The sequence below is a fragment of the Heteronotia binoei genome, chromosome 10, assembly GCF_032191835.1.
Source record: "Heteronotia binoei isolate CCM8104 ecotype False Entrance Well chromosome 10, APGP_CSIRO_Hbin_v1, whole genome shotgun sequence".
Taxonomy (NCBI): Eukaryota; Metazoa; Chordata; class Lepidosauria; order Squamata; family Gekkonidae; genus Heteronotia; species Heteronotia binoei.
In genome coordinates this window covers 38525822-38543606 of record NC_083232.1, presented here as the reverse complement: position 1 = coordinate 38543606, position 17785 = coordinate 38525822, and the positions used below count along the sequence as shown (strand labels likewise).

The 17785-nt window shown below is 41.1% G+C and overlaps 1 protein-coding gene across 2 annotated transcripts in view; it reads right to left on the bottom strand.

The window, feature by feature from the left end:
• The window catches only part of ITGA8 (integrin subunit alpha 8), a 163767-nt gene that overhangs the window by 33831 nt on the left and 112151 nt on the right, over positions 1 to 17785 (bottom strand). The window contains exons 26-28 of one of the 2 annotated variants that reach the window (XM_060248428.1): positions 14361 to 14483; positions 9658 to 9771; positions 7923 to 8138 (exon numbers count right to left, since the gene is read on the bottom strand). In XM_060248428.1, coding sequence (XP_060104411.1) covers positions 8073 to 8138; positions 9658 to 9771; positions 14361 to 14483 — 303 coding nt within the window. In that variant the 3' untranslated portion in view covers positions 7923 to 8072. Of the gene's footprint in view, positions 1 to 7922; positions 8139 to 9657; positions 9772 to 14360; positions 14484 to 17785 lie in introns of those variants that run through there. The other variant, XM_060248426.1, reaches the window with a different exon arrangement.

Here is a 17785-nt window from a genome sequence, read left to right as displayed (position 1 = left end):
TGGAAAATTATAGATGTTTGTATACAAATGCTAGAAGTGTTCAAAGTAAAATTGGTGAGTTGGAATGTTTAGTGTTGGGGGAAAACATAGACATGTGGGAATTTCAGAAACTTGGTGGAATGAGGAGAATCAGTGGGACACGGTGATTCCTGGATATAAGTTATATCGGAAGGATAGGGAGGGAAGGTTTGGAGGTGGGGTGGCTCTGTATGTCAGAGAGAGTATACAGTCCAGTAAGACTTAGGTCAAAGAATTAGATTCCCTTTTAGAAATGCTTTGGGTCGAAATAGAGGGCCTAAAAGGAAATTTAACTATGGGAGTTCGTTATTGCCCACCAAATCAAAAGATAGAGGGAGATTATAATATGATGGAAGGATTAAAAATAGCGGATAAATGTAAAAACTGTGTCGTAATAGGTGATTTTAACTACGCGCAGATTGATTTGGTCAATATGTGTTCAGGTCGAGAGAAAGAGATTGAGTTTCTAGATGCTCTCAATGACTTTGCTATGGAGTAGATGGTCACAAAACCTACCAGGGGTGGGGCGATCCTGGATTTGGTCCTAAGTAATGTCCAAGACTTGGTGAGAGATGTAAAAGTGATCGCACCGCTTGGGAGCAGTGACCATAATGTTATTGATTTCACCATTTGTATAAATAGGGAGTTGTCCCAAAAGACCAGCACAACCACGTTTAACTTTAAAAGGGGTAAATTATCTGAGATGAAGAGGCATGTGAAGAGGAAACTGAAAGGAAAGGTAAATACAGTCAAAACCCTTGGGGAAGCTTGGAGGCTATTTAAAACTACAATCCTAGAAGCTCAGATAAAATATATACCACAAGTTAGGAAAGGCACGAACAGGTATAAGAGAAGGCCTGCATGGTTAACAAACAAAGTAATGGAAGCTGTAAAAGGAAAGAAGGACTCCTTTAAGCAGTGGAAAGCTAGTCCAAGTGAGATTAATAAAAGGGAACACAGGCTGTGGCAAATCAAATGCAAGACTGTGATCAGGCAGGCAAAAAAGGACTATGAGGAGCATATTGCAAAAAACATAAAGACCAACAATAAAAATTTCTTCAAATATATTAGAAGCAGGAAACCAGCCAGGAAGGCAGTGGGGCCCTTGGATGACCAAGGGGTCAAAGGATTACTGAAGGAGGATAGGGAAATGGCTGAGAAGCTGAATGCATTTTTTGCCTCTGTCTTCACTGTGGAAGACAAGAAGTGTTTGCCCGCTCCAGAACCATTAATTTTGGAAGGGGTGTTGAAAGACTTGAGTCAGATTGAGGTGACGAGAGGAGGTCCAACAACTGATTGACGAATTAAAAACTAATAAATCACCAGGTCCGGATGGCATACATCCAAGAGTTCTGAAAGAACTAAAAGTTGAACTTGTGGATCTCCTGACAAAAATATGTAATCTTTCATTGAAATCTGCCTCCGTTCCTGAGGACTGGAAGGTAGCAAATGTCACCCCCATCTTTAAAAAGGATTCCAGAGGAAATCTGGGAAATTACAGGCTAGTCAATCTGACTTCAATACCAGGAAAGTTGGTAGAAACCATTATCATGGACAGAATGAGTAGGCACATTGATGAGCACAAGTTATTGAGGAAGACTCAGCATGGGTTCTGTAAAGGAAGATCTTGTCTCACTAACCTGTTACAGTTCTTTGAGGGGGTGAACAAGCATGTGGACAAAGGGGACCCAATAGATGTTGTTTACCTTGACTTCCAGAAAGCTTTTGATAAAGTTCCTCATCAACGGCTCTTTAGTAAGCTTGAGAGTCATGGAGTAAAAGGACAGGTCCTCTTGTGGATCAAAAACTGGCTAATTAATAGGAAGCAGAGAATGAGTATAAATGGGCAGTCTTCGCAGTGGAAGACGGTAAGTAGTGGGGTGCCTCAGGGCTCAGTACTGGGTCCCATGCTCTTTAACTTGTTCATTAATGATCTGGAGTTGGGAGTAAGCAGTGAAGTGGCCAAGTTTGCAGATGACACTAAATTGTTCAGGGTGGTGAGAACCAGAGGATTGTGAGGCACTCCAAAGGGATCTGTTGAGGCTGGGTGAGTGGGCATCAACGTGGCAGATGAGGTTCAATGTGGCCAAGTGCAAAGTAATGCTACAAATACAAGTTGATGGGTTGTGAACTGGCAGAGACTGACCATGAGAGAGATCTTGGGGTCGTGGAAGATAACTCACTGAAAATGTCAAGACAATGTGCGATTGCAATAAAAAAGGCCAACGCCATGCTGGGAATTATTAGGAAGGGAAGTGAAAACAAATCAGCCAGTATCATAATGCCCCTGTATAAATCGATGGTGCAGTCTCATTTGGAGTACTGTGTGCAATTCTGGTCACCGCACCTCAAAAAGGATATTATAGCATGGGAAAAAGTGCAGAAAAGGGCAACTGGAATGACTAAAGGTTTGGAGCACTTTCCCTATGAAGAAAGGTTAAAACACTTGGGGCTCTTTAGCTTGGAGAAACGTTGACTGCGGGGTGACATGATAGAGGTTTACAAGATTATTCATGGGATGAAGAAAGCAGAGAAAGAAGTACTTTTCTCCCTTTCTCACAATACAAGGACTTCTGGGCATTCAATGAAATTGCTGAGCAGTCAGGTTAAAATGGATAAAAGGAAGTACTTCTTCACCCAAAGGGCGATTAACATGTGGAATTCACTGCCACAGGAGGTGGTGGCGGCTACAAGCATAGCCAGCTTCAAGAGGGGATTGGATAAAAATATGGAGCAGAGGTCCATCAGTGGCTATTAGCCACAATGTGTGTGTGTGCGTGTATATTTTGGCCACTGTGTGACACAGAGTGTTGGACTGGATTGGCCATTGGCCTGATCCAACATGGCTTCTCTTATGTTCTTATTGTAAAAAAGAAAACACACTGGGAGCTATAGGGGAAGAGAAAGGGGGGGAATGAAAAAAACTACAAGCTCGTGGCGTCAAAACCTGCCCATCAAAAAAAGGAAAGAAAAGAAAAAGAATTGAAAGAAACTTTATGGATTGGTAATTGCATGGAGAAGGGTACATGAAATCCTGCTGCTTGTTTTGTCTCAACACTATAACGTTGCTATATTAAAATGAAAAAGAATTACCGGTATATAATACAATCAACATTATGTTTTTAAAAATTACCAAATTTCTCAAGAGTCAACTTGAAGGGGAGTGAAAGGGCAGAAGGAGGGCAGTAAATAGGTGACATTGATGATACAAAAGAGTGGCAGGATCAAAACTTGAAATAAGGAGTTCCACACTGGAAAATGGCAAAATCAGAGCTGAAAGAGGGCGAGGGGAATCACGGAAAAAGAGGATTTAAAAAATGCAAGGAAATGGGACACTAAATTCTGATCTAACTTTGATTATTTATGAATACCAATGTGGAAGTTTGCACTTGTGCAGAAAATGTCTCTGTTTCTCTCTCAGTGTTGTTAAGTAGCATTTATTGGAACAGCAGTGGTTGCTAGCTTTGGAATAATACTTTATGATATTGGCAGAAATCATGTGCCTCCAGAGCTGCTTTCTAATGCAAGCACAAAGTTAAAACAAGCATAATACATACATGTTCCTGTTCAGCACTGAGGCCTCTGGATGACGTTATAGAGGTTAAAGAATCTAGAGACCTCTATGCCTCACACTCGCACTGATATTCTTATCATTCAAAGTAGTACTGCTACATCAAAAACACCCACCCACAAACACACCCCATATATATTCAACTATCAGAATGGGGAAAAAAAGATCCTTCAACAAATGTGAAACACATGGGCACCTGGATTGAAAATATTTATGCATTTCCAACAAACACTTCAGTACAGTATCTGTCTGCATGTTATCCAGACACAGGCAGGGGTAATTTGGAAAGACCATCAGTCTCCTGGCCCACCTTAGTAGTAAAAACAATTTAAATGAATTCTCACTAGGCATGTTGATGGATGATGGTGCCTGCTTTGGTCCCAATGAGGCACAACAGCAGAAGTCAATAACCCATTCCAAAAATACAAGATGGAGGCCAAGCAAGGCATGCAAGGACAAAACCCCCCCTGCATCTGGCTTGCAGATGGGAATGTGGGGAAGGAAGATGAAGTACTTTAAGCCAGTTGGAACTCTTAGCAGAATATTGCAGGGCTGATGTTTCCTCTCAAATCCGAATGATGTTCCAGCCTTTGAAGCGTTGACTACCACTCCAGAGGGCTCAACACCATTGCACTTCATCTTGCTACTTCTGAGGTACATTTGAAGGATAGCTTTCCTTTTCGGGCATGATATCATGAGCTCTTTTCTAAGGGGAGAAACTGACAAAATCCTCATATTCAAACTGAGGGTCTTTTGGTAGATGTGGTTGCTCCCAGAACTGAAGTTAACTGCTGCTAAATATGTTGTTATTGTAATAAGATTGGCCTTGCTTAATAGAATGCGGAGCAGGGTGGAGTTCTACATCATTTCCCCTGATGTCTGGCACATTTAGGTGGAGGAAATGTACTGTTACAATTTAAATGCATACTATGGGAATTCATTGCCACTCCTTCTCTGCATGAGATTCAACTGCTACGAACTGTACAATGGCAAGCAAAATGCCCCTTAAAATGCAAGTTATGGAAGTCATACAATAATTTAGTAAGATGATTTTTTATGATGTATTTAAGCCTGTCTTGAAAACTATTGAGCGTGTACATTTTTTATGGGAAACAAAATCTACTTCCTGGAGATCTAAGTCAACCTAACAGAGACATGTGGGACCCCTAACGAACCATATCATAAGAATGAATTTGTTTAATATGCATTGTACATTATTTAAAGGACATGCTTGGAAGCATGTAAATAAATATGGGAAGCATTTAAATAAATATTCAGGACAGAGGGCAATAAAAAAACCCGCAAGATAAGAAACAAAACACTTACTATAAGTGTTTATGTGCCATCAGGTCGCTTCCGACTTATAGTAACCCTATGGATTAATCACCTCCAAAGCCTTCTATTGTTAGGAGCCTTGTGCAGGTTGGGCAAATTGAGGGCCATGGTTTCCTTGATTGAGTCAGTTCATTTCATGTTGGGTCTTCCTCTTTTCCTGATGCCTTCAACTTTTCCTAACATTATTGTCTTTTCCAGCGAGTCTTGTCTTTTCATAATGTGACCAAAGTATGATAGCCTCAGTTTAGTCATTTTAGCTTCTAGCAAGAGTTCAGACTTGATTTGATCTAGAACCCACTCAGGGCTTTTTTTGTAGCAGGAACTCCTTTGCATATTAGGCCATGTCCCCTGATGTAGCCAATCCTCTAAGAGCTTACAGGGTTCTTAGTACAGGGCCTAATGTAAGCTCCAGGAGAATTGGCTGCATCAGGGGACATGGCCTAATATGCAAAGGAGTTCCTGCTACAAAAAAAGCCCTGAACCCACTTATTTGGGGTTTTTTGGCAATCCACTGTCTTCCAATATTACATTTCATATGAATCAACTTTCTTCCCATCAGCTTTCTTCAATGTCCAACTTTCACACCCATATACAGCAATAGGGAATACTGTGATAAGAATTATTGTGATCCTGGTTGGCAGTGACACAGTCTTGCATTTATGGATCTTTTCTCACTCCTTCATGACTGCTCTTCCCAGACTCAATCTCCTGATTTCTTGGTTGCAGTCTCCCTTTGGGTTGATGATACAGTCAAGGAATAGGAAATCTAATCATTTCAATTTCTTCATCGTCATCCTGAAAACTATGTCACTTTCACTACTTTTGTCTTCTTTATATAGTCCTGCTTTGGCATTTTTTGCTTTAACCTTCTTCAGGAGTCATTTCAAGTTTTCACTGTTTTCTTCCAGTAATGTGGCGTCATGATATCTCAAACTGTTAATGACCACCAATTATCACTCCACATCCACCTAAATCTAACCCAGCTTTCCTTATGAAATGTTCTGCATACAGATTGAAGCGGTAGGAAAATTAAATATTCTTGTCTGACACTTTTGTTGATTGGAAACCATCCTGTTTCTCTATATTCAGAGGCATGTAGACCTAACCCGTGGTTAAGAGTTCAAGAGTGGGTCATGGAATCATGTGTTCCCTTCCTCTTTGAACAGATTCCTTTCTCCTACTGTAGCTATGGTTAAGTACTTTATCAGCAGTTATAACAAGCATGATATTACTTGGCATGCTCTTGTGTGGCAGTTTCATTCTTCCCAGTAAGCTCTATTGTCAGTGCCTTCTTTGTTTGAGGGAGGTTCTGAAGTGGCTTTTGCAGTGGCTGCTCCCAGTCTCCCAGAAACATGGCAGGAAGTTTTTGCTCTCCTGGTTTTTTGGCAAAGCTGTAGAACAGAACTATCCTGGAGCGAGCCACTGAGTGTGTTTCTTAAGCTTTTTCTTGGGCTGCATTTGAAGAACTCTGGTCCAAGGGACAATCATCTCCATCAACATCCACCTCCAGGCAAATTTGTTTTGTAGCTGGAGATGAAGAAATCCTCTACTCTAGACTGTTTGCTCAGCAGAGAAGTCCTATCCCCCTCATGTGGGTAAGCCCTTGTGTGTCCCATAAATAAAATATTTATAATCAGAGGAGTACAAGGGGACAAGGACAGACTCTTGCCGAGGTACCAGAGAAAGTGGGTTCCAATCTTCCCTCTTCTGTCCTTGCTCAGCTAAGCCATCTTCAAGGCCGCTTCCTTAAGGCAACACTGAACTATTAACTTTCTTTCTTTCCCCCTATCTCTTATTCTGTCTCTTTGCCAGGCAGTTGAGATAAACATTTAAGGGTTTAAAAACAGTCTCTCCACTCCTAGAACCAGTGAGGTCACTATCATAATTAGCTTGCTGCATCAAACATCATTAATGGTGAGAGTTTCCAAAGATAGCAATAAATTAGCAAGGAGTTTTTCAAGCTCCTAACAACAGGGTACACACTCTGTCTTTTGCTTGATGTAGTAAGCAATATTTGCTGTTAAAACAGTCTCAGTCCGAAACAAATTAAAAAGCTATTAAGCAGTAAAACCTTCAAATCCTCAGAACTCCACAAATGCATCTGTGCCAGTCACTACCCAACTAGAAGTCCAGTGTCTTTTTAGACTGGAGTGCTACAATAGTTTTTAATTTTTGATTTTACACAGGGTTTTTTTTTTTGTATTTTACATCATTGTTACCCACTTCGGGTCATATGCTGATCAGGAGAAAGGTGGACATGTAATTTTTTAAAAATTAGTTAATTATAACAGGGTTCCCTTTTAGCCAGAAATTGAAACCAGGGTTTGAAACCAATAAGCAAGCTCTGGTTAAAAGAAAACTCTGAACATGGTAAACGCTGCTGCTACAGTGCTACAGTTGGTTTGCTGAGAGACCCCAGGAGGGGAAACAGCCCCACAGGTTAAGAACAATGATAAAATTATGGAATTTACTCCTCAGGTGATCCTCCTTGATCACTGTCTTCTGCCAGCATGTGAACATTTTTCTGTTTCATTTGGGTTCCCTTATTGATCCTTCTTGAAGCTCTAACTGGGCAGAAAATGGGATACAAATGTTTTACATAAAAACAAGCTAAATGGACTTTTTGGTGGTGGGGGGAGGGGAGGACAAGCATAACCTCTCCTTGTCTGCAGCTTCTCCATTCCAGATCCTCCACAAGCTCCTTCCCTCCCAAGAGATTCCAGATATGCATTTGTAAGAGTCATCACACATCCTGAACTACTTTTTTCAGGGCATTATTACGCATGTTTGTATGTGATATATACTTTAGCCCTCAGACTAGAGGGGTTTTGTTTTTAAAAAAAAGCATATCAGACGTAATAAATAACAAGGATGCAAACCAAACAAAAACATACTAAAAGTGTTTAGTACTGGAAAATACAATGTAGCCTAATCAAATGAAGATATTTCTCCCTTGTATGAATTAGGTACTTAATTACTTGCTGGTTCAGTCAGACTGAATACAAAATTTAACATATGTTCACATTTGTGTTCACTCTTTGAAATAAAGCCAAAAATCGTTCTGTCCCTTCTTGGCTTTGGTTTAGCAGTTTCTGTTATCTTTGTTGGTTTGCTGAGAGACCCCAGGCTGCTTGTTTACCCTAATATGTTAAATCACCATATAACTGCAGCTTGTGATAAAGCAGTAAGTTTTTAGGCGACAGACCACAATTTGCTATGAGACAGAATGATCAGAATACGTCATTTTAACATTGCATAGTTAGACAGTCATTGTATATAAATGCAAAAAAGTGATTTATTCATTCTCTGAAGGGAAACATATGTTATGTAGTCCTAAAATAAATCACAGTGGATTAAATACTCATCAGGATTACACTTTCGTATCTGGGAGGAGAAACTGTTCCATTATTTTGTACTTTGTCACATTGGACTATATGATCCATTAGAAAAGGGGTGTTTGAGTTTTTAAAAAATTATTTTCTGTCCACTATAATACATTTGTGCAAAAAGAAGAGACTGGTAGAAGAGAATCCAATACACACTTTAAGTTCATGTCATCTATGAACTACATGGTATACTGCAATAGAAATGAGGGCCACATAGCTCAAGAGAAATGATGTTACTGGAGATGCCTGTACAACGTAAGATCCCTGCTGGATCAGACCACTGGTCCAGCTAATACAGCATCCTGTCTCACTCAAGTGGCCAACTAGTTATTCTGGATGGCAACAACAGGCATAAAGGCTGAGACTGATGCTGCTTTCTAGCACTGGTACACTAATACACTGTCCCTCCATCACTCCGCAAAGCCCACATGGTACAGTGGACATGCACTAAGAGACCTGTATCATAGTTGCAAAATGATTAGAAATGACAGGATATTTTGCACATGGTAACTGGAGAAAAGCTATCTATTTTTCATCTCCCCCTTGCAAGCTAGGAGACAAGCATATCACTTCTGTTCCCTTTCTTCCAAGCTGTTGGGGGGCAGAGGGAGAACAGAAGTGAACTTCCCTCATTGTAAGTGGGACAAAAAGGACCTGATTGCATCTCATCTCTCCACTCCAGCCTTGCAGGGACACAGCTAAAATTACTGGGTGCAAGCAAGCTTGGCTGGAAAACAGTGAAGCTGGAGAGTTTCACTGTGTAACCATTCTTTGGGATGGTGGGTCAGAAACCAACTCCCAGCTCATATCCCATCAGCAGGAAGTCACTGCTCATTCTCCCTCAAACCTTCCTGTGCCCCAGCACACCAAGGCTATTAAATAAGAAGCACATGGAGAGAACCAACTGCTTCTGAGCAACAGAGTAACTGAAAACTCTAACATCTGCATGTGCAAACTTGTTAAGCCACTGTGTGAGTAGTTTGATGCAAGATGAATATATCCTTAATCAACTTGATGATTAAACAGCTCACTACCAGGTCTGCAGCATACTTAGTGGCCTAAGATAGTGATTATTACTGAAGTATGAAAAAGGGACATTTTCACATCAAATGATTAAAAACATCACATATTTTTCATTATACTCTACCATTCCAGCACAGAACAAGCCAAACTGCTCTAGGGATGGAACTTTGGGGTTTGGGAGTTCTCTCTATTCACCTGAATTAAGCCTGGGATTTTGAGTACGATCACAAACTGCAGGACCAAGATGCATATTTCATTTAAATAGTGGACACAATACACACACACAATCCTTTCCAATATAATTTTAAGCATGCATTTCCATACCTTAAGAAATGTTGAGGCCCATAACCGAGACCGTATTTTAAGTGCAGCACTTTTCCCTCTTTCTAACAGTCCTATTGAACAGGTGATTATTAGACACTCCACATTTGTACAGTTCTGTATGAGAAACAATATAATAGTTTAATCATCCCTTGGTAGCAGTGTAATAGCTCTTAAGCAGGCAATCTTCAGAATGGCATCTAGAATCCCAACATTATTGGCATTAATTTTTAAAGGAAATAACAGTTTGGAATTCATTTTCTAAAAAGGAAAATGCCCATTCACTGTGCCATCCTAAGCAGCATTACACCCTTTTAAGTTAACTGAAGTCCATAATGCTTAGAATTACACTGTAAGTTACCTAACAGAACAGTCATATAGCCCAAGGTCAAAATCTAGGTTTCCTTGCTGGAGAACTAATCTCTTTTTTTGCTCTTTTTCTTTGTAATGTACTGTGTTAATATTCCTGACTGACCATTCATTTATTAGAAGAATGGTCCACTAGTTGGCTGCTGTGTCATATATGGGATCTAATTGTTAGAAAGGTGCATTCCTGATAGGTTGAGAATCCTTCAATGGGTTTCAATGACTGATCTATCACAGCCTAGATAAGCTGATAACTCTCAGCTGAGGAGAGGAGTGTGTGTGTGTGAAGAAACAGAAATTAGCAGTTTGGGAGTGACAGACCAAGGCACAGAAAGAGAGCACAAGAGTTGTAATATGGTGATGGTGAATCTCCTTATGGCTCAGTGTGTCTCCAGGGGCCTGACCTGGGGTAGCAGGTTTGCTGCAGTCCAGGAGTGCCTCCACGCTTCTTCCTAGGTTCTACTTGTATATTTGCAAATAATGAAAATATTCCTGACATCCTAACTCTCAGTTCTCTCTTATCTGAAGAAGATCAAAACTGTGCAGCACTCATCTTGGAACTTCTTATCACTTGGGGAAGTGGGTTGTAAGCAATCCAAACACACACAAGAGAATATATATGAAACAGTAAGATTATTTTATTCAAACTCCTCCCAATTTAACAGAGCACTTGATGTTCTAATGCTAATTTCAGTCAAATTATACTCTTGCTAAATTTCCATCTCAGGAAAATAATTTAGACACATATAATTTTATACCTGTAAATAGTGGCTCAACGGTACATGTGTACACAAAATTATACAATGCTCCATGGAATGTTCCTCCATTAGAACTGAATTAAAGATTACATCCTCTCAGCTTTCAACTACTTCCTCAACAGGAACTTGATTACACAGCACTTATTGAAAGGATGCATTTTAGAGGATGCATTTGTTTATCTTTTCTTATTTGAACAAGTCTTTAATCTAGCCAGACTTGTTTACTTTTCTGTCTTGTAGGAGCAAGTATGGCATGCTGTATTTTAAAGCCATAATCACACCAGACCAAAAGTAACATAATCAGAGGCCTATGAAGAAACCCAATTTTTATCAGATGTACACAACTTGCAGCCTAAATAGCCTTTTTGTCCTTACTGGTCCTCAACCAGGACCTCGGAACCATGTGCTATTTCTGTGCACTCGAACAGCATGGTGTCCAACTGGTTGTTTAAAGGATGGAAAAGTAAAAAATTCCACCAGGGCTTGCCAGAAGTAGCTCCTTTCAATTCTAGCCATGGGCTCTGTCAAAGACAGGATATTCCTTCATCTCATGTTGAGGAATGCTTCATGCACACAATGGAACTGAACATATGGAGCATTCCATAAATCAAGAGAACGAGACAATCCCTCACCCAGGTTCAAGCACTGAAATGACTGGGGAGGGAGGCTGAAGTATGTAAACAGCAGCGTGCAAAACAAGATGTGCTTGCCGTTTTCTTTTCCCTCTCTCAATCATCTTGGCTCTTCATCCTCATCAAAAATATGATTAGAGAAAGACACCAAGGAAACATTGCCAGACTAAATCTAAGTACATTAAGGTTGGATGAAACTACTGAATAAAACTCTGGTTCTTGTTTATTTCACTATATAAAATGCAGATCCCACACAGAGTTACTATTTGGGCTAACCATTTGCAGTTGCTTAATCTGAATTGGCAACAAGAAAAAGTAGTCCTTGAGAACGATAGCAGATAAACAGCAATCTGGTGTGGATTTAGAGTGTTTGTGGTTGAATGGTAGCATCTCCAAAGGTGGTCTTCTGGAACTGAGAATCAATAATAGCCTGACATTGTTGATAGGAACCAAGGGTGTGTCCACAGGACAATGATTCTCTATGTTCCTTCCATTGCCACTGAGAATGCAGTGCCAACAGGGACTCCATATAGCAGTCTTACTTGTACTTTTTTTGTTCCAGCTCCCCTGTGGCTGCCATTTCCTGTGCCACCAAACAGCTTTCTATATTTAAAAAATTGGTAGAATGGATCCTATCCCTCTCCTGTCAATCAACTGAGCAAAGTTTGATGGCTTTCCATACTTCTTCCAACAGAAGTTCCATTTAAGTAGGGGAAAGAACTTTAAATTAAATTAAATTACATACTGCTACATTGTGATGTATGTCAATTACCTTTTTTAAAGCCCTCCAGTGGTATGGGTGTGGAGGGAGGAAGGAAGGAGGGAAGGAGGGAAGGAGGGAAGGAAGGAAGGAAGGAAGGAAGGAAGGAAGGAAGGAAGGAAGGAAGGAAGGAAGGAAGGAAGGAAGGAAGGAAGGAAGGAAGGAAGGAAGGAAGGAAGGAAGGAAAGCAAATAGATGGGGGAGATAGAGCTAGAAAGAAACCAGCTTTAACTTTAAATGCATTTTCCAAGCCGCCAGCTTGCTTGGCTTGGATAAGTGATTTAAAGAAAGAAATGCTTTCTCCAAGCTAGCTGACAGGGTGGTGGGGGTTTTGAGAGTCACAAGATATCTGTGAAAGAGCCACATGTGACTCCTGATCCACAGTTTGGCCACCCCTGGACTAGGGCAAGGAAAATGGTGCTGATGTGGGTGAGGTCTATCAGTGGCTACTAGCCCTGGTGACTAAAGGGAACTTCTGCATTCAGAGGCAGTCAACCTCTGAATCCCAGTGCCAGAAGTTTACATCAGGGGAAAGCCTCTGTGCCCTGTTGTTAGACCTCCAGAGGAACTAGCTGGCTACTGTGAGAGGCAGGATGCTGGACTAGATGGACCACTGGTCTGATCCAGCAGGGGTCTTATGTTCTTGACTATGTTCCCCTCTCTTTCATTGTAGAAAGCACATTTCCTAGAAAAGTTGGAGTGAAGCTATGCTGAGTCCTAGAAGATCTTGGGGAATGCTTCACGAATTTGTGAATCGATGAGCTTCTAAGGGTACAAAAGGAAAGGGATATCATTGGGAGCAAGAATAGCAAAACAAAGTGATGACCTAGATCTTGCCACCCATACCATATAAAATTAATATATTTTTGTTTGCTGTGACCACGCCTTCTCCTGCTCCTGTTTAGTCAGGGTGTAAGGGAGCAGTGTGTGTGCACGCATGTGTTACCTTGTCATAGCAACAGCAGAAAAAACTAAAACAAGTTTCCTTTTCTTTTAGTCTGCCAAGTATTGTAATGGACATTTAGCAGCCATTAAATGCAGCTGCAAACAAGTCTGAAAGAATGGGAAGTACATGGTGAGAATTTGGAGGACAATAAAGACAGCTTAATAAGAAACAATCAGTCTGTTCAGCTCAAAGAACTCCTGGGAAATATGGGAAGTAAAAGATACAGGAAACTGAGGTGCATAAAGCTGTAGGTGCCAGGTGAACAATGTTCTGCTTTTTTTCTCTGGGCCTTTGATCGATTCTGATTTTTCTCATTTCCCTGCTAAAATGTGCTTTAAAGCTAGCATGGTATAATAGGGTGTCAGAGTGGAACAGAATTCCCCAACGGTTTTCAGCCCAGGGACACCTTTAGAATACTGACAGGGATTGGTAAGCATTACCTCAAAATGGCTGCCACAGAAAGTGGAACTAAACCCAAATTTGCTGCCTTCTTGCTTTGCAAAAGAATTGCAGAAGGAAAATAACAAAAAATGAATAAAAGTCAGTGGGGAGGGAGTGAGGAAGAGGGAATAAAAAGAAAGAAAGCCTGAGGGGGAAACAGAATGCAGTGATTAAAGAAAGCACAGGTGCTTAGCAGTCCTCCTGATCCTGCAGTGGTTGTGGCTGCTACCGTTGTGGAAAACCCTTTCATTTGAATGACAGCAGCAATAACAAGCCCTGCCTTACAATGGCCTGACCTACTATCTGAAAATCTCAGAAGGTGCTAAGGAACTACTGGTATGCATCATGGTTCTCACAGGAGCCATGCTGGGGAACCCCGGGTTTGGTTTGAATCTGCCCTGGAAGCATGCTGGACCTTCACTAGTCACACTCCAGCCTAACCTAGCTCACAAAGTTTATGCTGTGAAGGGAAGAATGATGCTGTAAGCTCCTTTCAGTCCACATTGGGGAGAAAAATAGCTATAGATATCCAAATAAATAAACTGTGCCCACCGCTTGAAATGTTCCTATATACAATGAGTTGTGGGTGGAATACTAACGTTTAGAAAAATACCCCTAAAATAATTGTCCAACGTGACTGGCACTTGTGTTTGACAGTGTCAAGAGCAGATTGAATCACCCCCTCCCTCCAGTTCTTAAGGCTACAATCCTATGCCCACACACCTCACTGAAAAGAGAAGACCTTTATGCCAAGGGGATGTACTATAAGTTTTCAATGGCACTAGAATCTTCAGGCATCTCACCAGAATTTTTGCAGAGTTTGTTTGATGCTCTACTGCTTTCACTTCCCTCCGCCCAACATAGTGAGGAATAGAGGAGTTGTGTAGAAAAGCAGCGAGTTCCGGCGTGTCCTGAGGGACGGCAAACTACAAAGAGAGAGAGGAAGAAAGGTAAGCTGCAAACAGCTTCCTCAATTGTTCAAACAGATACACTGAGATCATGGGCATCATATTAGTTTGTCCTTTTTTTCATTTAGTGGCTCTGTCCTGCTGAGGACAGCTATCTGGCAGTCTTCTGCAATCAGGACAAGAAGGTACTGCCCAGAAGGCTGCTGTGAAACAAACAAACAAACGAATACACAGCATTTCCCCCCCTGTCATCTGAATGACTTCTGCAATTGTACTTTGTATTAGTTATACTCTTGGAACTAGATTCTGTTCATCATTGTACAAGCAAACACTTAGCACGGGTCCAGAAATCTTGTGGTTAGTAGTCAATAGTTTTATTGGCACTGGTAAATACTTTTGGTATGATCACTATCTGTGAGATTCTGGAAAACTAATTCTTCCAGCTATGGTTTGCTGCATTTGAAAAACAACTCTGGATACATAGCTGTAAATAAAACATTTGTAGGTGAAACCTTAGAGGCCATGTCTGGTTTTGTTGATACTGTTTTATATTAATCACAAAAGATGGAACCTCAATTAATTCCTCCCCTTTTTCTAGAACTCTAGCAAGCATGGCAATAAAGTAAAAAAACATTATTTTCTAATTTCAGATTTCACAAAGGGAATCACACTGCATAGTTTAACAGGGTTGAACAGATTAAAACAACAAACTAAATATATTAAACTTCAGAGGTGACAAGTTAACACTGATATTACTCTACAACCAAACTGAAAAAGTCTTGTAAGAAAACAAATTTTGGAAACATCAAGCAGGGAATATAAAAGAAAGAAAATGGCAAACAATGCAATGTGTTCTAGATATCTGAATGGAACCCCAGATATATTATTTGGTCTGCCACACCAGCCATGGTGGAGGTGAGCATGGATTGGATCTTTGACTCTGGAGAAGGAATGCTGTAACTGTTCCACCCATGTTGTTTTGAAAATGTCCCCCAGGCTGGGGGGAAAGACAAGTATAATATTGATACAGGGCAGGGAAAATGTCAATTTCTTCACATCAACATCTCTGTGGCTGCTTCTTAGGTTCATACAAGTCTGGAGTCCCAGTTTCTGTGCTAAAAGTTAGAATTAGACTAGACTTGGAAAAAAACAGGTTGAACAACAGAACAAGTTGCCAAAGAATGTTGAGTAGGGTTTTTTTTCCTAGAAGATTTTAAAGATAAGATGGGATGAGCACCAGTCAGTGAACTGGTTCCAACGTAATCAGTTTCCTACTCAGTGATTATGGTTGATTGCAATGGCTTTCTTTTCCCTCCAGAGAGGAAAATGTATGGAAAAATCTTATTCAGACACCAAATTCATGCCAGCTCTTGGTCATGGATCCTTCCTGAAAATTCCATGTGGGTTTTAATTCCAAGCATTTTCAATATGCTTTCTTTCACAGGTATTCTTACACAGAAAAAAACATTCCATGCCAGTTGGCCCAAGAAATAGCTAGAGTCTAGAAAACCCTTCTTTTCAGCAGAACTGCCCAACACTATTTATTTGACTATTTATTCCCAACTTTATATTTAAAAACAAATATTTTAGGCAGTTTAGAGTATCAAAAACTATACAAAACAGTTACCGACACTGGGGGCCGGCTTTTTTTTTTAAATCTCCCCAGAATAAAGACTTTCTTAGTTGATGCAAGAAGGCTTCTAAACCATCTGCAGTGCAGGGAGAAGTGGGTTCCAGTAGGCAGAGGCAAATGTAAATTACACCCTTATGCCAAGAATCTCACCAATCAGACTCCTTCTGTGAGGGTTCCTGAGGTAAGCAAGGTTTCCTCAATGAACCTCACAGAATGAGCTGGTAATATGGATGGAGGTGATCCACTGGGTACTTGGGCCCAAGCCATTTAGTGGTTACAGTATAGGACTATTATAAGTTGGAGACCCAAATTCAAATCCCCACTCTGCCATGAATGCTTGCTAGGCCAGTCACATACCAACCTCACAGGGTTGTTCTGAGAACAAAGCCATTCAAGCTGCTTTGGGTCTTCATTGAGGAGAAAGATGGGATAGAATTCAGCAAATGAATAAATGACCTTAAAGCAGTGATACGCACTTAGTGGCCCAGAAGCCACTTGGCTCTTTTGACATACTAGTTGTGGTTTTTCTGAGCATGCCTTCACAATGTGGCATCTGCCCATGCGTTAGGAAAATAGGCAAAGCCACTGCCCTGTGGAGCTTGTGGCTGGCAGATGGTTCCCACCATGAAACAGCTACCACCTGAAAGACTGGAGGTAAGCCAAGAGCATTCCTAAGGTGCAGGCCTTATGCCAAGGATGGAAGTAAAGGGCCTGTTCTCTCTGATATTCCACCCCCCCCCCCCAAATCTGCAGCCTCTGTGCTATCATTGCAGCATCTAGGTGATGGCCAGGAAGAGACCACAGTGAGATGGTTTTATTATTTAAACATGACACAGCCTGTGCACAATAATTGTATTAAGGTTGTGGAAATACAAAGGCTGAATCAGGAATGGAGTGAGAAGTAAACATGGCCTCGGCGCATGCTAAGTTGAGTGGCCCTTGTTGTGCTACACACCATGGCAGCAGTGGTCACTCAACTCAGTGGTACGAAGAGTAGGAATTATCTCCTGGAAACTGGCAGCACTGTGGGAACAGACAATTGGTGAGCTGACGTGAGTTACCATTGCTGATGAGGGGTTGGAGCTGTGGCCTGTGAGGTTCTGGCAGAGTTCCTAGAGCTTGGGCATGCTTGCCTCTGGCCACCTGTGGCCCTCTAGAGCAGAGGCTCACTGGGAAATTTCTCTGTAAATAAAATAGCCACTCTGCCTGTGAGCTGTTGTATGTATGCTTAAGGTGGTGGAGTAGTTAACGTGGCTCTTTTTATTGATGGTAATTGTGAATGTGGCTCCCCATGAGCCATGCAGTAAGTATCACTGCCTTAAAGACCACCAGCAGCACTTTTTTATTGGGCCCAGAAGCATGGTGGCAACCAGTATAATTGGCACAAGATAGGACTTGTTGCAGCGAGTACCTTGGCCTCTGTGTTCTGAACTAGTTGAAGATTATAAACCATCTTCAAAGGCAGCCCAGCATACAGCACATTACAGTAGCCCAACCTGGATATTACAAAGACATATGTGACTTTGGCCAAGTCTGCCTTTTTCCGAGAGGCCACAGCTGGTTTGGAAAACATACTCCTGGCTACCTCTGTGATGTGGTCAATTGAATCATTCAAGAACACTTCCAAACTGTGAGTTTGTTCCTTCAGGGACAGTACACTTCAGGTGTCATTTAGTACATCCAGCAG